Source organism: Rhinoderma darwinii, chromosome 5 (genome assembly GCF_050947455.1).
Source record: "Rhinoderma darwinii isolate aRhiDar2 chromosome 5, aRhiDar2.hap1, whole genome shotgun sequence".
NCBI classification, from domain to species: domain Eukaryota; kingdom Metazoa; phylum Chordata; class Amphibia; order Anura; family Rhinodermatidae; genus Rhinoderma; species Rhinoderma darwinii.
The window spans coordinates 120002148-120025627 of NC_134691.1; the positions used below are offsets into that span (position 1 = coordinate 120002148).

General features: G+C 40.0%; 1 protein-coding gene across 4 annotated transcripts in view; it reads left to right on the top strand.

The window, feature by feature from the left end:
- MC5R (melanocortin 5 receptor) overlaps positions 1-21128 on the top strand; it is a 63532-nt gene extending 42404 nt beyond the window's left edge. For 3 of the 4 annotated variants that reach the window (XM_075828373.1, XM_075828375.1, XM_075828371.1), the window contains one exon: positions 20056-21128. In XM_075828373.1, the coding sequence (XP_075684488.1) occupies positions 20132-21109 (978 nt within the window). In that variant the 5' untranslated portion in view covers positions 20056-20131 and the 3' untranslated portion in view covers positions 21110-21128. Of the gene's footprint in view, positions 1-9482; positions 9618-20055 lie in introns of all 4 variants that reach the window. The other variant, XM_075828372.1, reaches the window with a different exon arrangement.
- Positions 21129-23480: the final 2352 nt, after the last annotated feature.

Sequence of the window (23480 nt, forward strand, 5' to 3'; positions counted from 1 at the left end):
GCGGACGAACGTTCTACTTGGTGGATTGGAAGGGGTTTGGTCCAGAGGAGAGGTCCTTGGAGCCTGAAGAGAACTTCAATGCTTCTGCCCTCATTAAAAAGCTCCTCTCTCGCTCTGGTCCCAAGAAGAGGTGGCATAAGAGGGGGGATACTGTAGAGTTCACGTCCGTGGACGGTCAGGATTACTCGCTCCTCGACGGCCGCAGCCATGGATCTGTGAGCGCTGGCCCGCATTCCCCCCAGGAGACGCCAGCGCTCACTTCCGCTCTGTTCTGCTGTGTCCCGTAGGGTGCGCGCGCACGCTCGTGCCCGGCCTTAAAGGGCCAGCACGTGCACCTCAAAATAATCATCAATTTACCCATGATCACCCTGGAATATAAAAAGGGCTCAGCCGTTTCACTCATTGCCTGAGCATTGTGTTTACCCATGCTAGTCTTAGAAAATGGTCCTTTAGTGTTTTCCTGTTCCCATTGTTCCCGTGCCCTACTACCTGTATCCTATATTTGTTCCTGTGCCTAAGAGTGTTGGATTCGTGTTGTGCCACCTGTCACACCTGCTGATATACACCACGTATGGTGTCTGCAAGTTAATCTGTGCCGAGCCTCTGTTACTGTCTATCAAAGGTACTCTTGTACTAGGACTGTTGTTTGGCAGCTGCTATTCCGCTACGGCGGTGCGGCCTAGTGGATCAACATACCCACGGATCGTGACAAGTGGGCAGGATTTGTTTTAGCTGTATTCTACTCGAGTTTGATCTGGCCTTTCCAATATTAAGTATTAACAGTGGTTTGCATCTTGAGATAAACCTGTTACAATTACGTACGTCTCTTGGAAAAAACAAAGTATAGGAGCTGCACCGTAGCATGCAGTGAGGGTGCTATCCTCAGGGGACACTTGACATGAAACCCCAAATACGCACAATCGCAATCCAGAGGAAAAGAAGCAGCACTCACTTATTCACTGGTGAGCTCCTTTAATCAATACAGTGCTAATGTGAGAAAGATTATACAGAAACACTGGACTGTGTTAGGTAATTTTTATAAAAATATACCAGAATTCTCTTTACCTCCCTTATTTTCTTACAAAAGACCAAATAACTTGAGAGACAGAATAGTGAGAGTCGGAGATACGGTCCTCTGGGATTGAGGCTCTAGGGACATATACTAGGAAGACGGGTAGTTACCCATGTTTATCATGTGACAACTGCCCACTTATGATCAAGGGCAACAAGTTTATACATCCTGTTACCCTACATCAATATGACATCAGATTTCTACTAACTTGTAGACATGAATATGTCATCTATGCTCTTGTATGCCCATGTCACTTAATTTATGTTGGTGAGACGACTACAGAATGCCACCTTAGACTTAATAACCATAAGTCTAGTATACGCACAGGCAAAAGTGAGTTACCCGTTGCTAGACATTTTATGGAGGCAGGTAATTCGGTTGATAGTCTTTGGTACATGATCATAGACCACATCCCACCATTAAAGCGTGGGGGCAATAGAGAACTCTTGCTAAAACAAAGGGAAGTGAAATGGATTCATCGGCTGAACACTTTGGCTCCACATGGTTTAAATGTGGAGTATCCATTGAATGTGTTCAGGAAGTAATATTTTTAACCATTATAGGTTGGGATTGCACATAGCTTTCCAGTATTTCATCAAGGATCATTTGCTCAATTCCCTTGGTTCATGTTGAACTGTCGGATTTTCGTTATAGGCAGGATGTGTTATATATTTATGTGACATATATTGATTTTTATTATATCAAGCCAAATTGGGTAATTTACACTATTTTATATTCAGTGAATAACATTTTTGGATCTTTATAATATTGGAGTGCTGCCTCTTTTCCTCTGGATTGCGATTGTACGTACGTCTCTTGATTGTAGACTTTAAAAATTATATTCCTACCTCCTCTGAAGTTTGAGTAGCTTTGCTAGCTATTGTCAAGGGGGTTTTCTATACCAACGAAATATTGTGTGTCCATTGAAACATGGTTTAAATCCAATATAAAGTATTAGATTTATCCAGATAAAGGCGTCTGCTAATAATGTCAGATGCTAGTCTGGGAAGAAGATTTTGCCTAAACATTTGGCTTTTAGACTTGGACTGTTGAGCAGGGCATTGCTAGTCTCTGAAAACACTTGGCATTGCTAGTCTCTGAAAACTCTTGGGACATCAGTGGGTTTACCAGGAGTGGAGTAGGGCATTACAAATAAGTTTGTTTTTCAGTGGAATATTTTGAAATGCATAGTTCTTTACCCATGTGTTCCACTTTTTCCTCATTCCCAAATACTTTGCCTCATAAGTACGTTTAGCATAATTATAATTACTACCTCCGTAACATGACCAATTATTACCGCCATACACCAATCAGATAAACACGGTACTATTTAAGTGCAGTCAGGGGAGAATAAAAAACAATGAAATCCAATGACTCACATTTGCCCACTTCTATTTAGCTTTTCTCTGTCATTTCCATCTGGACCAGACCAGCATGAAGAATTCTAGCTATGACGTGTCTTTGTAGAATTTGTCGCCAAGTCATTGATTTTATACCACAAAACTACATGTCAGCCACAGATTGTTCTCCCTCATGACTGCCACAATGTCCCTTATACCATTCAAAATGCCAACAACAATGCCCAAATGCCAGCCACATTGCCCCATGACAGCAAAAACACCCCATGATAGTCACAATGCCCCTTATGTCAGCCTCCATTATCCCTATGACAGCCATAATTCCTCCATGACAGTCACAATGTCCTTAATAGCATCCAAAATGCCCCCTATGACAGCCACAGTGCTCGCATGCAAGCCACGTTCCACCCATGACAGCAACATGGCCCCCATGACAGATGCAATTCTTTCATGACAGTCACAATGCCTCTACTTGACTGACACAAGGCACCTTATGCCAGTCACAATGCCTGCCATGCCAGTCACAATGCCGCTATGACATATATATGCACAATGACACAGTAACTTTTGGCTGTGATATCACTGAGCTAGAGAGAACCTAATGGTCGCAACTCCTGCCATGCTAGTTTCTAAATGAATCTGCATCCTAAGGATTGGCAATTGCAGGATACCTGGTGGAAATCTCACATGTCAATCTGCCCGGTCCTAGTGATGCCACTGCTTTTGATATCACAGTGAGTAGAATACAATAAAATGTCCTTGCTTAAAGTATAACTTCCTTTTTTAATTTCAGAAAGATTTATACGAAGTACAGTAAAAAACAGTGTAGTACCGTGTTAGCCAGAAACAATATGCAATGTTAAATACCTTTGTGTCAAAAAAGACAAAAGTATAGAAAGGTATAATACCTTCTATACTTTTGTCTTTTTTGACACAAAGGTATTTAACATTGCAGAAAGATTTATAAAAATGTCTAACTACAGTGCTACTCTTTGTTGTTTTTGTTTTACTCGTTTTTATTTATTTTTATATGTTACTTTTATTTTATTATTACTTTTTATACATTGTGTTTCCACTGTTCAGAAAACAGTATAATGCGCTACTATAACAAGTTTTAAGTATTATTGCAAATTAGGTTATTAAAGTCAGATTTTTCATTATTTGGACATGCTGTGTTTCATTTTTTTGTTAACATTCTTTTTATTACCAATTTTTCTGCAAAGACAAAATAAACAGACAAAGAGTAATATACATAGTACTGTGTCCTCTAGTCATATCTGCAAACAGAAGAAAAGTGACTATTACATAAACATCAGAATTTCACAATGTCAAAAGTTAGTAAGCCTGAGCTTAAAGTCAAGGTAATACACAGGACAAAAAGGAAATAACAGCAGGATTTGCCACCTGGCATCTTAGTTACAGGTAGTACGGTAAACTCGATAACAGATAAACCACAAAAAAAATTATTATAGGAAGTTAAGGGAAGGAGGACTCATGCACCAGAGCTTTCGGCAATCTACCCACATGGCCCTTATCTAACCAAACTTTTCTAAATTGCCTTGTCTGCCAGACACCAGTTGTTCCAAAGTGCAATGTATTGGATGGAATTTACAATTTATGGTTCAATATTTTTATTATTTTCAAAAATACAAAAACATACAAAACGTGACAAGAGGTTACCTATCGCAGTATGCATAGAAATCTAAGTAACATCACAGACATACAGTTGTATAAATAACCAAGACAATTGTTTAACATACAAAATTTGGTCAAACAAACAAAGAAACTGTAGTAGGTCCCTTTAGAACTCACTATTCACTATACTGCATATATACATTTTGGTGTGAAACCTGTTACTTTCTCCGTAAATATCCATACACTTCCATAAATTATGTTAGAGAGAAATGCAATTTGAATTATGCATCCTCGCTCCCATACCGTTGAAAAGGTATTGACAGTATTTGATCCATATGCTATTAGTCGTTCATACATAAAAATTTTATTAACCCCTTTAGGACACAGCCTGTTTTGGCCTTAAAGGCTAAGACAATTTTTACAAATCTGACATGTCACTTTATGTGGTAATAACTTTGGAATGCTTTTACCTATCCAAACGATTCTGAGATTGTTTTCTCGTGACATATTTTACTTTATGTTAGTGAAAAAATTTGGTGGATAAATTCAATATTTAATTGTGAAAAACACCTAAATTTAGAGAAAATTTGCAAAATTTTGCTCTTCTCTAAATTTAAATGTATCTGCTGTGAGACAGTGACAGGTAAAGTAATTGAGGGAAGGTACATTTCCCATAGAATCCTGTCATATGTATCCTAGGCTCCAGGGAATGAGTAGTTCTTGCAATAGAAAGCTCTAGCTTTCCAATCTCGGCTTAAGGAAAAGCCGGAAAAAGGGCCTGGAGTTGGATTGGAGAAGAGCAGGGCGGGTTCCCCAATCCCTAGTCCATCTCTGTTTGTAGGACAAGCTGCTGCTCTATTAGCTGCACCTGTAGCCTGTGTATAAAAAGGTGCAGACACAGTCTGTGGGAGTCTCACCCCTGACTCAGACTGGAGACTAATAAGGCTGGAGTAGCCTGTATTCTATGTGAGTAAAGACCTGTGTTACTTTGTGTCCAGTGCCTGGTAGGAAGGCACTCAGTATAGTTAGATAATATCTTGTTTAGTTAGTGCTCAGACGAGCAGGATTTATTTTGTATTTTGCCTTGTTGTACAAGAGGCTGTTTTTTGACAAGAATAAAAAACACAGGCAAAGCCCTGTTATGACTTTTAATGCACGGTGTCCCTGTCTCTGGCTACTAAGAAACCGCTGTACCAACCTCTCCTGATGCTAAACCCTCACACTACTTATAAAACAGATAGTAACTATTATGTGTGGTATTACTATTTCACATATACCATATGTCTACTTTATGTTGGCATAGTTTTTTTGAACGTTCTTTTATTTTTCTAGGACGTTACAAGCCTTTAGCAGCATTTCTCACATATTCAAGAAAATTTCAAAAGGCTATTTTTTCAGGGACCAGTTCAGTTGTGAAGTGGCTTTGAGGGGCCCATACAATGCAAACCCCCATAAATCACCCCACTTTAAAAACTGCACCCCTCAAAGTATTCAAAACAGCATTAAGAAAGTTTCCTATCCCTTTTTTCTGTAATACAGAGGGTTTTACCAGAGAAAGGCAACTCAATATTTATTGCCCAGATTCTGCAGTTTTTAGAAATATCTCACATGTGGCTCTAGTATGCTACTGGACTGAAACACAGGCCTCAGGAGCAAAGGAGCAATTAGGGGATTTTGGGGCCTTCTTTTTATTAGAATATATTTTAGGCACCATGTCAGGTTTGAAGAGGTCTTGTGGGGCCAAAGCAGTGGAAAACCCCCAAAAGTTACCTCATTTGGAAAACTACACACCTCAAGGAATTTATTGAGGGGTATGGTAAGCATTTTGACCCCACAGGTTTTTTGCTGACTTTAATGGAATTAGGCTGTGAAAATGAAAATCTACGATTTCTTCTAATAAAATGTAGTTTTAGCTCAGATTTTTCCATTTTCACATTAAATAAAGGAGAAAAAGAACCCAAAAACTTACAAAGCAACCTCTTCTGAGCACAGCAATACCCCATATGTGGCAATAAACTGCTGTTTAGACCCACGGCAGGGCTTAGAAGGGAAGGAGAACCATTTTGCTTTTGGAGCTCAAATTTTGCTGGAATGGTTTGCGGCACCATGTCACATTTGCAAAGCCCCTGCGGGACCAAATCAGTGGAAACCCCCAAAAGTGACTCAATTTGCTAAACTAAACCCCTGAAGGAATTTATCTAGGGCTATAGGGAGCATTTTGACCCCACAAGTTTTTTGCCAAATTGAGTGGAATTATGCCATGAAACTGAAAAGCTACATTTTATTTACATTTAGTAATAAAGGAGAAAAAGCACCCCAATATTTGAAAAGCAATTTCTCCCGATTACAACAATACCCCATAAGTGGTCATAAACTGCTGTTTGAATACACTGCAGGACTCAAAAGGGAAGGAGCACCATTTGGAGCTCAAATTTAACTGGAGTGGTTTTCAGGTGCCATGTCACATTTCAATAACAAAACAGTAGAAGCCAAAACAGTAGAAGGCCAAAACGGTAGAAGCCCCCCAAAAGGTACCCCATTTGGGAAACTACATACCTTAAGGAATCTATCTAATGGTATAATGAGCATTTAGACCCCACAGGTCTTTTGCAGAATTTATTGGAATTAGGCCGTAAAAATTAATATACATTTTTTTCCACTAAAAAGTTGAATTTTTTAATTTTCACAAGGGATAAAGGTGAAAAAGCCACCCAACATTTGTAAAGCAAGGAGCGCAATTTAGTTTTTGGAGTGGAAATTTTACAAAGTTTTCTGACACAATATTTCATTGAGCTAAGTTACCAGTACAGTGGAAAGCCCCGAAAACGTATACCATTTTGGAAACCACATCCCTGAAGAAATTTCTCTAGAGGTATTTTGAGCATTTTGACCTCGCAAGTGTTTTGCAGAAATTAGTGAAAAGTGGATGTTGCAAATTGAAAAAGGCAAAGAGGTGATAACTCTAGAAATATCTGAAATTGTGATAGGTGAATTGAGAGTCTAATTGTTCAACTGAGGGTCTCTGAAGTTTTATCTTATTTAGAAATGATTGAATGTCTGTTTCTAATATTTGAGGAGAAAAAGGGTCAGAATTCAAATTATAAAGTGTTATATAGTAATCTTTAAATCTGTTCGCTATGTCCTTGGGGTTATACAATTTATCTGTGTCATTAGCATTTCTTAGGTAGGGAATTCTAGTTTTTGTGTGTTGTAATTTAAGACCAGATGCCAAAAGCTTAGCTGCCTTATCATTCTGTGAATAATATTTAGCATTTGTTTTCTTTAAGTTTTTCTGGTATTCATATAAAAGGCAATTGCAAGGTTTATGTCTAAGGTTACAAAGCTGCTCTATCCATTGTGAGGATTGATGGGCCTTTCTAAGCAATTCCAAGCGCTTAATTTCAGCTTGTATAGCAGAAAGCTGCTCATTTCTCTCTTTTTTTTATCTCTGTGTCCCAATTTTATAAATGTACCACTGCTAAAAGCTTTGTGAGCGTTCCATAATATATTAGGCTCGGATACAGAATTAACATTAGATCGAAAATATTCTTTTAGATTGTCTTCGAATATCTGTTTATATTTCGAGTGGGACATAGGATGTCAAAGACTGAGATTGCATGTGTGGGGCTGCTGATCTGCTCTTCAATGTGGCGATCACAATCGACCACCGCATCGGAGGGGTTAATTGCCAATTTCAGCGGCGACAGGCTTCTGATGGGCAACGGGGAGAGCAGGGCAGACACCCTGCACAGCTAACCCAGGGGCGTAGCTAGGGGGGGGCAAGCGGGGCACGTGCACCGGGCGCAGTTCAGAGGGGGGCGCCAGAGCCCCCTCCTCCTGCACTATAATTGTACCTGTGTCGCAAGGACACAGGTACAATTAGAAGCAATGAATGACCGGGCACGTTCCGTGCCCGGCCATTCAGCGCCTCTCCACGAATGAAGCGACTGGTACCTTTTGTACCAGTGACGCTTCCATCGATGAAAGGCGCTGACTGACTGGCAGGGAAAGTCATCCTGCCCAGCCAATCAGCGCCTTTCATAGACGCCGCGTTCAACCCCCAGGAGACCTGCGCAGAAGAGAGCAGGTCTCCATGGCTGCCGGACGGCGTGGGAGCGGGAATAAGGTGAGTTTGAAATGTTTTTTTTAAAAAATTGTAATAGAAGTGTGGCTGTATCTGCGGGGGGGGACTTTGTCTACGGGGGGTGTTTATCTACAGGGGGACTATATCTACAGGGCTGGGCTATATACAGGGGGACTATATCTACAGGGGGGCTATATACAGGGGGACTATATATAAAGGGGGACTATATCTACAGGGCTGGGCTATATACAGGGGGACTATATCTGCTGGGCTATATACAGGGGGACTATATCTACAGGGGGGCTATATACAGGGGGACTATATCTACAGGGGGGCTATATACTGGAGTGGGCTGTCTATAGAGCACCATATACAGGGGTGGGCTATATAGTATATAGCCCCCTGTAGATATAGCCCACCCCTGTATATGGTGCCCCATAGATAGCCCACCCCAGTATATAGCCCCCTGTAGATATAGTCGCCCTGTATATAGCCCAGCCCTGTAGATATAGCCACCTGTAGATATATTCCCCCTGTATATAGCCCCCCTGTGTATAGCCCACCCCTGTAGATATAGCCCCCCTGTGTATATCCCAGCCCTGTATATAGCCCAGCCCTGTAGATATGGTCCACCTGTAGATATAGCCCACCCCTGTATATAGTATCCCACAAATAGCTCCCCCCTATAGTGCTCCACAGAAAGCCCACCCCTGTATATCCCCCTTGTACATATAGTCCACCCCTGTATATAGTGCTCCACAGATAGCCCACCCCTGTATATACTATATACAAGGGTGGGCTATCTGTGGAGCACTATATACAGGGGTGGACTATCTAGTGGAGCACTATATACAGGGGTGGACTATCTAGTGGTGCACTATATACAGGGGTGGACTATATGTACAAGGGGGGGCTATCTGTGAAACACTATATACAGGGGTGGACTATATGTGGAGCACTATATACAGGGGTGGGCTATATCTACAGGGGGGCTACATACATGGTTGGGCTATCTGTAGAGCTCTATATACAGGGGTGGGCTATATCTACAGGGGGCTATATACAGGGGTGGGCTATCTGTAGAGCACTATAGGGGGAGTTATTTGTGGGACACTATATACAGGGGTGGTCTATATGGGGACACTATCTACAGGGGCTCTATGGCAGGCACTATCTACAGGGGGCTCTATGGCAGGCACTATCTACAGGGGGCACAGTGTGTGTGTGTGGGACACGGTGTATGGTGCTATTATAATTAGAGGTGCTGTGTTTGGCGCTATTATATTTAGGGGCGTAGTGTGTGGTATAATGATAACTTTATATTTATTTATAGGTGCAGAAATGTTGGAAAAGTGAGAAGCTGAAGACATGTGAGCAGCAAACTGCAGAAATGGGCTGTGACCGGGAGAAGTCGTCATAGAGGTCTGGACCGGATCGAGAAAAATAACTCGAATCTGAGACGTCACCGGTGAGTCACTTAATGTAAATGTTTATTCTGCCTCTAATCAGTAATGTAGTCACTGTATGATCTGCAGCGAGATGATGGTGGTATGATTATGATAGGATTTATTTTTTGTGAAACGGCATCTCCCAGCATATACTTACCATTGTTCGGGCCATGCTGGGAGCTGTAGTTTTACGCCGTACATACCTATACAGCAGGGGTTGCACTAAATTGAGCTGTATTTGTTCTGGGGCTGTATATATGTACCGAGCTTGGTTCTGGTGTTGTGTATAGAACCATATTGCTTGTGAAATGTACAAATAATTTTATGCTCGCGTTACATAAAAAGAAATGACACGTCGATTGGTAGAGAAAACAAACACTGCGAGGGGGAAGGAGATGTCGGGAAAGAGGTTGGGGGGGGGGGGGGGCGCCAAACTGAATCTTTGCCCCGGGTGCTGGAGAACCTAGCTACGCCTCTGGCTAACCGCCGCTGCAATGTAGTGCCGCGCAGCAGTTAACTGTTAAAGCGCGGACGTAACTGCACGCCCAGGTGCGCAAAGTTACTTCTCACCTGGGCCTTCATGTACGCAAAGGTGCGGGAAGGGGTTAAGTGTCATAGGTTTGTTGCTATTTCTTACAAATTTATCAATATCTCCTTTTGCATTAACTCGACTTGCAGCCTTCTTGTTAGCGTTGCCATACTTGACCATGGTTAGACTGGTAAATGTCTAAGAGTTACGTGGCATTCTATTTCCCCATAGGAAGCTGCATTGTACAGCAGCGATACACGTGATAGTTGTTCCCTTACTACAGCACTTCTGGGTTATGCGTACCTGATATTCGGTGTGCTTCAAATCTCTGGCGTCTACTCTTTCTGTTTTCTATCTGTTTTCTGGTGCCTGCTTGTAATTTATTCTCCAGCTTTATCCCTTGTGTAGCTACAATTCTTGGCATGCTGAGCACCAGGTTTCCGGTTCTTGTGATTATTATAAGTTTTTGAGTAGAGGCCTTATATTTACCCAGTACTATCCATCTATTGGTATATTATTGTCCTATTGTATATTGTATTGTATGTCCTAAGTATAGTGATTGTAGTTTTGCCCTGTTTTTCTACACATGGGCTTCTGTTCATACATGTTTTTAAATGTTTTTATTTGTGTGTCATATATATATGTTTTGGATCAATAAAAGTTTTTTCATTTTTCATACTATTTGTATTGGGTGTGCGCTATTTTGATCGTGTTATAATTTCTTGCTTTCATCAAAAGAGGTACATGGGGACTTGCTAGTGGTTTATGGGATCATCTGCATTGGCTCGAAGTGTAGTCTGTGCCGAACACTGCAGCAGGAAGAAACAACTTTAGGAATTTGCCAGTAGGTAGAGCAGTCTCTTTCTTCTATGTGCAAGCAGGTTCAAGAAGTTTCAGCTTTGTTTGCTTTGATTTTCTCTATTGACCCTGGTATAAAAAAAAATGGAGTGTTGCCTCTTTAAATGGATGTAAGAAAAAAAATTAGCATTGTCCTTTCTACTGAAGGACCTAGAAATTTGACCAGAGCTCTTAATAGTACAGCAAAGGTGTGAAAGTTAAGCCTGTAGAAAACGTGTGCTGTGCACAAAAAAACAAAAAGGAAACACATCTGAAATATACAGTCTGGGTATGCCCAAGGATAGAGTTGAGCGAACTTATGAAAAGTTCGGTTTGGCTGGTTCGCCGAATTTCACGAAAAAGTTTGATTCGGACCGAACTAGTTCTGACCGAACCTGTAATTTCCGTGCACCGAGCATGGTACTGTCCAGGGTGCTGAAAGAGTTAATGGGCTGCACTAACTCTTTCAGCAACCTTGACAGTACCATGCTCGGCACGCGGAAAATACAATTTTATTGTAATAAAAAAAAATAATAAATACGTTCATACTTACATTCCTCCTGTCCGGCCTCCAGCGATGACGTTTCATCCATGTCGCCGCTGCAGCCAATCACAGGCTGTAGTGGCGGTCATGCACGTCACGTGACCGCCTCTGCAGCCAATCACAGGCTGCCGCTGCAGCCAATCACATTTTTTATTTTATTTTTAATCAGCAGCCTCTTTTCTCTATCAGTGATTGATAGAGACAAGTGGCTGCCGATTAGTATAATATTTTTGTAATGTTTTTTCTGCCTGCCCGGGTTCGGTCAAAACGTGTTCGGCCGAACCCGGTGAAGTTCGGATTCGCTGCGAACCGAACTTTTCGCGATGTACGGACCGAAACCGGGTTTGGTTGTCCCGGTTCGCTCATTTCTACCCAAGGATATAACTGCTAAGGTTACCACCGTCAGGAGCTGCTTACTGGCCATACCTCCAGTCTAAGGTGTCTTCTAATGATAGTTTGCATTGAAATGCATGGTGATTCGCTCGGTGGGCTGCAGCTGTGTATGGCCCCTTTAGAATGTTCTCTCCTATATGGCAGGCAGTGTTGCTGGCTGTCCCCATCAAGTGGTTTGTGAAGGTAGAGCTAAAATGAGGGGTCTAGGGGATGTATGTTGCGATTGCCACTGAGTCGCACCCAATCCGCTTCTGGGCACCGTCCGTAACTTTAGGCCACGGTGTCTATTTGCCCAGTAGGTCACAAATTGATAAAGTAGCCAATCAGCCAAAGAAAAGGCTTAATTCCATCCACACCACCTACACTGCCTCTTGGTATCCTCATGTAAACTTTTCAAGGCAACTGACTTAAGTTCAAGTCCAGATAAAGTTTCCCATGGCTGTGGCAATGCTTCCTCATTCCCGCCTGTATCTATACACTTAGCCTCCTGCAATGACTTATCATGTTGACATATGACTGCTGCCACTCACAGACTACAAAGGTCACATGTGACAACATCTCATCGCTGAAGGCCAAGTGTGCAAAGATTGGGGAAGAAGAGGGCAAGTGTTGCCCCAAAGGAAAAAGTTTTTTTTGTTTTTTTTTTCAAAGACACTTGGCTATTTTCAGCTGGGAAATCTACACAATTTGGTGGAGATTTGCCACTGCAAATTTCCCAATGGCTTTCAGCAGATTTGCTGAGGAAACTCTTTGCAGCAAATTCGGTACGTGTAAATTTAGCCTAATAATTTCTAACATTGCAAGAATAATATTTCCAAAAATAAGGTGTTACTATTAACACACACCTTACCTTTACTGCGCTTGAAGCCTGCTAATAAGGACCAGCACCATAAATGTATGGCATAGTGATTAACTGCTGCATCTAAGGGGTTAAACAGGCGGAATCAAAGTGATCCTTAATTCCGCCCGTTGTAGTGAGGCTGCATTACAGAGCCATCACCTGCTAAGTATGGAGCGAGCTCAGCCAGTGAGCCTGCTCCATACTTCCTCTTAACAGCTGCCACGTACATGTACGTGGCATGTCTTTAATGGGTTAAAGGGAGTCTTTCATCAGCTTTGCCCCCCTCCCCAAACCCTGACATTGCTAGTTAGTTATAGGGAAAAGCAGTGTCTGCATACCTCTACCAATAGCTTAGATTTTGCATAAATCGAAAAAAGTACTTTTATTATCCCACACATCATGTACAAATTAGGTAGCAAGTGTTTGTCTTTGACATTATTTTAGGTTATTGGTAAATGCCATAAAAAAATATAAACAAAAAGTAAGGAATAATTGATCATAAAGTCATAAGATGAGAAATGTTGCCATTACAAATAAAATTGTTTTGAGTGGTGAACCCTATTAACAGTGCCATCTAGAGTGCCCCCACAGAAAAAAACAACCACAAAAAGAATATGCTGTGTACACGGAATGCCCTACAGCCCCACAGCTCCACCAGTAGGTGTTTGTATGTAGCAAAAAAAATTCAATAAAATACTGACATGTTCCAACGCATGCCTTATTATAAAGGTATGCTCCCCTATAAATATTGTGAAGAATAAAGTGCCTGACAGAAGCACCACATGGTGGCACAAGGATTGCCTCAGGGTCTGTAGACTACTATATGGGTCTGATTGCTGTTTGCATGAGCCCTAAGAGTCCTAGAGTGGGTAAGCAAGAGTATTTAGGTGGGCAAGTGAGACAGCTTAAAAACTCAGCATAAAAATAGGAGATACTTAAGGGTAATGTACAGTAGAGGCCCATAAATTTATGTTTGTGGCTGGGTGCATGAGCTCTTATTCTGCATTTAAGGTGATCTTCCACAGCCGTTTTCCTACTTATGCCTATTGTCCTTCCATTAATCTTACCTTAGCTATCGTAAATGTTGAGTAGGGGAGGGGGGTTACGCCATAAAATTTGACACTAGCGGTAATGGGCCAATGAAGGATATAGTGTACATGTGTAACAATTTATCTGTTGGTTTGCAGAGTTCAAAACAGTGCTATTCCTGACCTAGGGCCTAGGAGGGCAGCCAGACCTTGGCTCTGTTCACAGTGGCATTATTTTTTTTCAGAAAAACATAGAGAAATGTTTCTGTTAATGTCCCTACTGTTTTCTTTGGGATTTGTTTTGGCAGGTAAAATAATGTAGTGCAATTCTACCCAGTGAAAATAACAAGAAACCTAAGGTTGTACCATAATTGACAATTATTACCTATTCTCAGGATAGGAGATAATTGTCTGATTGCTGGAACCCCACTAACAGGGACCCCCACTGATCACAATAATGGCGGCTACCAACGATTCCTCCTAATAGCTATGGGACTGACGGAAACCACATTCTCGACCACCGCTTTTTTCAATGTCCTCCTTACTTCGGTCGAGCTCGACCGAAGTAAGGAGGACATTGAAAAAAGCAGTGATCGAGAATGCGGTTTCCGTCAGTCCCATAGCCATTCAAGGAAGCGATGGGCTCATGTTCAACCATCGCTCCATTCAAGCTCCTCCTCACTGTGGGGAGTGCAGTGAGAAGGATCTGTGGGCTTAGGACCCCCGTTCTCACGATCGGTGGAGATCCCAGCGGGTTGGGTCCCCAGCAACGAGACAATCATCCCATATCCCGTGAATACGTGATAATTGTCGATTCTGGGACAATACCTAAAGTTAATGGGATCAGTTAGGATCCAATATGCATCTTATCTATAGCCAAGGCGCAGATGTAAACAAATCCTCACTTGAAAGTTTGCCTTTTCCTGTTCAAGAAGCTGTATGTGATACTGTTTTTCACAGAGCTGAAACTTCCAAGTGTATGCTGCACATACATAAAATGGATCTTGCAGGCAATGCAAAGAAGAGAGAAATTGCATATGAGAACAGGGAATTTAATAAATATCCTGGACAGATAAACTTTTACTTTTTGAAGAAAGGAGACAGACAATTTGCTCAATTTACAAAAGTATAGTTGCAGTGGCAAGAGAATTCAATATTCAAGAAGCACTCCAGAATTTTTTTGATTTTTTTTTAAAGCTCCCCTCCATTTGCAAATGTAATGTAGTGTAATGTGGAGATGGGTATTGACCTACCTGGTGCTTTATTTCACAGGACGCTGATCTATTCCGTGCCGCTGTGGGGGTCACGTGATCTTCATTCTTACTCTCTGTATCCTACAGTGTCTTCTGTAGATACTAGAAGTCAGGCTCTCAATGCAAGTCTATGGGACTCATAGACTTGCATTAAGAGACTGACATCTGATTTCTACAGCAGACACTGTAGGATTTGAGTTGTCAGAATACAGATCATGTGGAGCGGCGGCAAGTAAAATACAGCACCAGGTAAGTCTATACACATGTTTATTTTACACTATATTACATTCGCAAACGAGGGGGGGGTACAAAAAAAAGTGCAAAGCTTTAAAAAAAAAAAAACATTGCATTTTTACCAATTTGAGGGAGAATTGCGCAAATAAAATGTCCAGTCTTTATAGAGCAGCCTTACTGTACAGTTAATCTTGTTCACCAAGGCATCTAAAGAAAGTGAATTGACTATGGAAGTCAGCTATGAAATAACAGATTTGATTGCAAAGCCTTCTCGACCATTTACAGATGGTAACTGATTGTATGATTGTCACTTTACAAAAACGATGCCCATAGCCTATTAAAAAACGTGAATATTTTACCCTCAGTTGTATGACTGTTCAACGTGGGGTTGCTGATATGGCTGCGAATGTTTCAAGACAGATAGAAGAAAAGGCAAAAAGGCTTATTTTATTTTTTTCTCTGATGGCATAAAAGTCCACAGATATCACTTCAACTGCACAAGTACTGTTTTTTATTCATGGTGTCTCAACAGATTTTTGAATTTTTGTAGGCTTACATGGAATAATCTTATTTCAAGAACAAACAAAGGGATGTGATTTGTTATGTTGTGTACTGGAATTGTGGGCTAAAATGGATCTAGATTTAAATAAGCTAGTTCGAATTGTTACTGATGGGGCTCCAGCCATAATAGGTCCCAAAATTGGTATGGTGTCCCTGTTAAGGCAACACCTTGGAGAGAACCACTATCACCTGATTCAGTTATATTGCATCATCCACCAGCAATCAGTGTGAACAAGCGCTTGGATTTGAAAATGTCCAGTTGTCGTCAGCACTGTCAACTTCATAAAAATACAAGGACTTAACCATTGGCTGTTTAAATCTTTTCTAGATGAAATTGATGCTGATTACAAAGACCTGGTATTTTGCACAGAATTAAGACGGATGAGCCGACAGAAAACCTTGCTACGTTTTTTTAATTGTAAGAGTATGTTCACACGGCTTAGCAAAATACGTCACATGGCGAAAACAGCTCCTGATTTTCAGACGTTTTTGTAGCAACTCGTGTTTTTCGCGGCGTATTTTACGGACGTTATTGGAGCTGTTTTTCAATGGAGTCAATGAAAAACGGCTCCAAAAACGTCCCAAGAAGTGACATGCACTTCTTTTTCGCGGGCGTCTTTTACGCGCTGTATTTTGACAGCGACGCGTAAAATGACACCTCGTGGGAACAGAACACCGTAAAACCCATTGCAAGCAATGGGCAGATGTTTGTAGGCGTATTAGGGGCGTTTTTTCAGGCGTAACTCGAGGCGTAAAACGCCCGAATTACGTCTAAAAACACTGCGTGTGAGCATACACTCAGAAGAAATAAAATGATTTCTTGTTCAGAAGGGTAAAATTGTAGAACTACAAAATGACAAGTGGTTGTGTGATTGTGCTTTCTTAGTAGATATTACACAACATCTAAATGCACTGAATTTAAAACTACAAGGGAAAATCCAGCTTGTTAGTAATCTGTGTAACTGCACTCACTTTCCAATCCAAACTAAGATTGTTCCAGTCTCAGCTGGAAAATGACTTATGTAGAAAATCTTGCACATCTCCTATCAATCTTTGAGCATTGCTTCACTGATTATAAAAATGAGAAAAAGAGTTTTGAAATGTTTGCCAACCCTTTTTCTATTGTTCCTGAGGAAGCACCCTCAGAATATTAACTGGATCTCATTGATCTTCAGTCATGTGACAGTCAAAGAAGGGGATTTGCTAAACTTCAACAGATGTGTGCCTGGAGATGAATATCCAAAATTGGGTGAAAAAGCAGCTATTTATGCCAGCGTATTTGGGTCAACATACCTATGTGAGCAGGCATTTTCTATTATGAATTGTAGCAAGGCAAAACTCAGGAGCAGACTAATGAGAATCTTTAACCACTCCTGCCACTAGCAACAACTGAGCTGAGACCTAGTATCTAAAAACTGGTGAAAAATATGCAACCCCAGAAATCAGAGAGTAGATGCTAGGCGTATAATACGTTTTTTGCTAAATAAACTGTGGACATTAAAAGTTGCATAGCTCTATTAAAAATCTTAATATTTACAGAAAATGAACAACAATTTTATGTAAACATTTCTATGAAAGGTTAAATTTTAACTGTTGCAGAGTTTCTCCATGTAACAGTGCAGATAGCTGAAAAAAATAATATTGTTGCTCTGATAATATTTGCTATCGGAGGAATAAAAATGATTTGACAATTTATTATTATTATTATTATTATTATTGTTGTTATTGTTCAAGTCTCTAATTACTTGAATATGATAGTTAATCGAATGATACTGTATTGTACATGTAATTTAACTGTTACTTGTTTTTCAGGGTTTTTTTTTATTTATTGTGAGCAGGATACATACTTCAACAGTGTAACACAAAATACGTTTCTTGTGCCATTTCTATCCTGTAATGTTCTCATATTTTTATGACTATAACTTTCTATCCTTTTAATGGAGAATACTGAACTATACAATTTGTATTTGAGACAGTGGGCAGTTACACATCAATTTATTGCCTTTGTGCAATTCAAAGCACGCAATGTTTCCTGGAAGTTTTCTATAAAGGCATTGGCAATCTAACATATTCAAGCCCCCTATGTGCCATTGCAATATGGCTGCACTATAAAAGCATTAACTTTAACTATATTCTGTATACACAAAAGTATCGGGACACCTACATATTATATCTACAAAAGCTTTTATGACATCCCATTCTAAATCCATAGGCATTTATATGGAGTTACAGCTAAAACAGCTTACACTCTTGTGGAAAGGCTTTCCAAAAGATTTTGGAGTGTGTCTGTGGGAACTTTTGCGAAATCATCCAGAAAAGCATTTGTGAGGTCAGACACTAATGTTGGACGAGAGGGCCTTGCTCGCAATCTCTGTTTTAGTTCATCCCAAAGGTGTTGTATGGGGTTGAGTTCAGGGCTATGTGCGGGCCAGTCAAGTTCTTCCACACCAAACTCACGCAACCATGTCTTTATGGACCTTGCTTGTGGACTGGGGCACAGTTATGCTGGAACAGAAAATGGCCTTCTCCAAACTGTTCCCAAAGTTGGAAGCATACAGTTGTCCAAAATGTTTTGGTATGCTGAAGCATTAAGATTTCCCTTCACTGAAACTAAGGGGCCTAGGCCAACCCCTGAAAAACAACCCCTTAGCATTATCCCTCATGCACCAAACTTTACAGTTGGCACAATGCTGTCAAGCATTGCATTGGCAGTGGCCAAACCCAGACTTGTCCATCATTTAAGGCATCACCTCTAGGATCCACACCTATGTCAAGAACGGGGCCACCTGAACCCCGTCCTGCTTTCTGCTGCTGTCGCTGGACTCGGGCCACTGACTTGACAAGGAAGTTAATGGGAGTTACAAAAACAGCATAGTACAGCAAGCTACTCTGTTTCCATAGCGACGTTTCCATAACTTCCGTTTGCTTCTATGGGAGATCCAAAAACAAAAATGCATTCGGCTATTTTTGGAAAACCCAGCAGTCTTGTCAGACAGTGGCTGGAGCCCAGCAACAGCGGAAAAAGGTAAGATGGGGCTCTGTTCTACAGATAGATGTGTGTCCAAGATATGCCATCCAATTCTGAGATAGGAATACCCTTTTAAGTTTTATTACTGTCCCCGAAGTAGAACAATATGACAATGCAGCCCTCAGACCAAACACGGTTGTGCACACCTGCCCTAGAGTATTGCTGTAGGCATAGTTGTTGGTCAGTGGTCCAGGACAACTTGGCCTTAAAAGGAGTTGCTTGTCGCCCCTCTTTAGCAGGAACAAATAACCAAAGACAAAGGAAGATTTATGAGGAACTTGTCAAAGGGGCATGTCCCTACACAGTCCAACTTTGTCCAGTAGGTGCTAACAATGTCAGACTGTGCAAGGACTCACCATATTGACAAGGAGATTGGGTAACACCTAGTTTTAAATGTATTCATACATTTCCAGGGGAAATAACAGAGGATCAGCACAATGCAGAGAGAAGAGAAGATGCTCCAGCATTGTTAGGAGAGCTGACAAGTCCTCTTTAAAGACTTACTAGCTTTTATACCCGGCGTTGCTCAGGAGGTTGACTGTCTGTATAGATAGAGTAAAAGCTCACTATTTAAATACCTCTCAGTATGAATTTAATTGCTACCTCTCAATATGGATTTAATTGCTAGAGAGTGTAAATAATGTTATTGGAAACATAAAAGAAATTAAATGAAGCAATATATTCTTTACAGATTTATATAGTGTTGATTTAGGACTGCATGTTCCTATTCCAACACTTTCTTGTAAACAATGTTTTTTGTCTTTTGATCCGGTGACAAGATGTAGAGATTCTTTTCAGTGCCGACTCTGGAGCAAGCAACATATAGTTGCCCATGGGGAAAAACAGGGAATTTGAAGGTGTATTACTGCCACTTTCAGGGATTGACCTTGAGCCTTGTTAATTGTCATTGCGAAGGCTAGACGTACTGGGAACTGTTGCCGCTTGAACTTGAAAGGAACATCATTTGGAGCATGGGGAATAAGAGGAATAAAGACAACTTCCCCCTTGGCACATCCTGTCAGTATGGTGGCCTCGATGACGTGATCCATTTTAAAGCAATAAAAAAATCGGGCTTCAAACAAACAAACTTTCGAAAATATTAAAGACTTATATTTATAAGTGAATTTCTTAGGGGAGAAATGTATAGGCAAAAGATAAATACGTTAACATGAAAACTGCTGTAACTTGTGTTCATATCTATGTTTTTCAGCACTTGTGACAATGGGCTCTGACCATACGATTACAGACCAGTTTTCTGAAGAAAGGGCCTCCGCATTGATTTAGTGATGAACTCATCGTTGCATCCACGTATACTGGAACTTAATATAAGCAACTTGGATGGTAACAACACAGTGCCAACAAGCAAGACTAAATTGTCATCATGTGATCAAGTGGCAATAGCTGCTGAGGTATTTTTGACCCTTGGCATTGTAAGTCTCCTTGAAAACATCCTAGTCATCTCTGCTATTATTAAGAACAAGAACCTACATTCACCTATGTATTTCTTTGTATGCAGCTTAGCAGTAGCTGATATGTTAGTTAGTGTGTCTAATGCATGGGAGACAATTACCATAAATCTTATAAACAATAAACATCTGGTCATGGAAGATGCCTTTGTACGTCATATTGACAATGTTTTTGATTCTATGATCTGTATTTCAGTGGTGGCTTCTATGTGTAGCTTGCTTGCCATAGCAGTGGATAGGTATATCACCATCTTCTATGCTTTACGGTACCACAACATCATGACTGTAAAGAGAGCTGGAGCCATCATTGCTTGCATTTGGACATTCTGTACAGGATGTGGTATTATCTTTATTCTCTACTATGAATCAACATATGTCATTATGTGTCTTATTACTATGTTTTTCACCATGCTTTTCCTCATGGTATCTTTATACATTCATATGTTCTTGTTGGCGCGCACTCATGTAAAGAGGATAGCTGCTTTGCCAGGCTATAACTCAGTCCACCAGAGAACAAGTATGAAAGGCGCCATTACTTTAACCATATTGATAGGTATATTTATTGTATGCTGGGCTCCATTCTTTCTCCACCTCATTCTCATGATTTCCTGTCCACAGAATCTTTACTGTGTTTGTTTTATGTCTCATTTTAATATGTATCTTATTCTGATAATGTGCAATTCTGTAATTGATCCTCTCATATATGCATTTCGTAGTCAAGAAATGCGAAAGACATTTAAGGAAATCATTTGTTGCTGTAGTCTGCGAATCACCTGTGAACTGCCTAGTAAATATTAATAAAATACTTGATAACGTCTTCTTGCTCCCTTTATTTTGCTTCATTCTCCTGATTTCATAAATATTTTTGCAGCTTTATGAGCAGTTGTGGAGGCGATGCACCTAGGACAGAATTGTTTACACAGAAATCAAAAACGTAATAAAATGTTTCTAAATGCTGAAGTCCATACAAATTATCTTGTTCAATATTTTATATAATAAATTGAAAGATTCATATGAAACTTATACACTCCTATAGTGACTAGCCCACATGTATCAATCTAGTAATTTTTCATGTTTTTGTTAGTGCCAGTTTTCTTTGGAGTCTATTTTATGGAAATGTATCTAATGTGGCATGACATTTGTTAAATGTGTTGCATTTCAAATTGGATAAGATGTGGTGAGTTTGGATTAAATTTGTAGCTCACACTTTAAGACAGCCTACTGTTGACGAACAGATGTGACAGTTTAAAATTCTCGCAGATCATCAATCTGTCTAAAACTGACATCCCCTTAACCAGATTAGTGGAAGTGGTTGACACGCACAAAATGGCATTCCTGTTGTTGCAAATGGTTAACACATATGGGGTAACTAAAATATGGCATTTTTTACCTTACAAATGTGCCCAAAAAAATGTGGGCCACTGTGTATAAATATCACTTAAAATGTGGATACTAAAATAAATAACAAGAAAGAAACATTAACTATAGTCTAAGGCTCTCTAGCTACAGTAGTAATAATATGCTGAAATCATATTTAATTTATATACAGTAAAATATATTTAATCCAACATCAATGAGACCTGATGGGTGCCCGATTATCAGATTTTCTGCATTATTGGATGGGCAGAGAATAGTATTTAAAATGTATTTCTATTATATGTATTGCAATTTTGTACTGAGAAAAATGTGTGGGATTATCAGACTTGCTTTCTTGTCAAATGCGGGGATGAAAACAATCTCACTGTACTTATTGTAGTATAATATTATGAATGAAAGATAAATATACAGTACAGTATCAGCTTTTACAAAAGATTGGGTTATTAATCAAAGCAGAATAAAAGGAAGATTTTCATAATCTTGATTTTTCTGTTTTTGTTGGTGCTTTCGTCACCATCTATATCAGTAAGGTTCTGTTCACATTGCTTTTGCAGTGCATGTTCAGCGTAGATCCTGGTATAATCTCCTGATGTATGAACCAAATGCATGGGCCAAATTAATTCAACTGTATGCCTTTGACTCCTATTGTAAAAACAACAACTAAACCACATATTATATACATTTTTGTGGGATCCCATACATTTTCCAATACATGCAGAAAACAAAAAGTATACCAATGTATAGATTGATTGATAAAAGTAATGCTTTATTATTCGGGAACAAAAGTAATACTATACATCAAAAAGACAAAGGTAAAAAGTGGTTAAAAAAACAATTACTAGGGTAATGTAATCCCACTGTAGTGCAAACCCATAAAAAGGTATAGTTTGGCAGGCGATAATACACCAATGACAGACATAACCACCGTCTCACCCAAATTATTAAGATTCAAATATAGTGTGGGTCCTATTTCCATAAAGAGAGGATGACATTATTTAAAATGCTTTGTGCATATCAAGAAGTTGCAAGTGTATCATAAATACATCCAATAATTAATACAACAAAAAATATAAGAAAATAAACAAATAATTAATACAAAAAATAAATAAATACTGAGCCAACCAATAAATAAATTAAAATGGGAAATCAGCCCATGTACTATATCTTATACTGGGGAGTCCATGTGGAGAAAGTGCATGACCGGAGGAGTGCCACAAAAAACAGCCCTTTAGTCCATAAAGGACGCCCTTTTGGCATTTGTCTAGTCTATAGCAGTCTATGGACATTTTCGCTGTATAAGTGAACATAGCCTAGAAGGGTAAAATATCCTAAGGTTGCTTAGTAAAAGGGAAACTCCAACCAAAACAATAGGTAACCATGTGTTCCATTAAATGGGGTTCTCTGCTTTGGCCAATCTCCACTTTTTAAACATGTAAGTATTTAATTTCCCTGTAGCTCCACCGCAGAGGAACTAATGCATTATACAGCATTCATTAAAATGAATGGTATATCTGTGTAATGCAGGACAGGACAGGTCCTGTAACTGCTCACCTCCCTTGGCAAAAATGAGGATCCTGAATAGAGGACTATTAAATCAAAATTCCCTAATAGGGTACAATATATGAAAATACGTTTTCTAAGCTGGATAACTCCTTTAAGTGACTCCAGGTGTAATTCTCTAACCCATTCTTTTCTTGCTGCTTCAATCACTAGATATCACATTGAGGCTTTTGACAACAGTCTAAGTCAGGCTCCAGTGACAAGCATTTCCTACCTGAGTTAATTAGCCTGT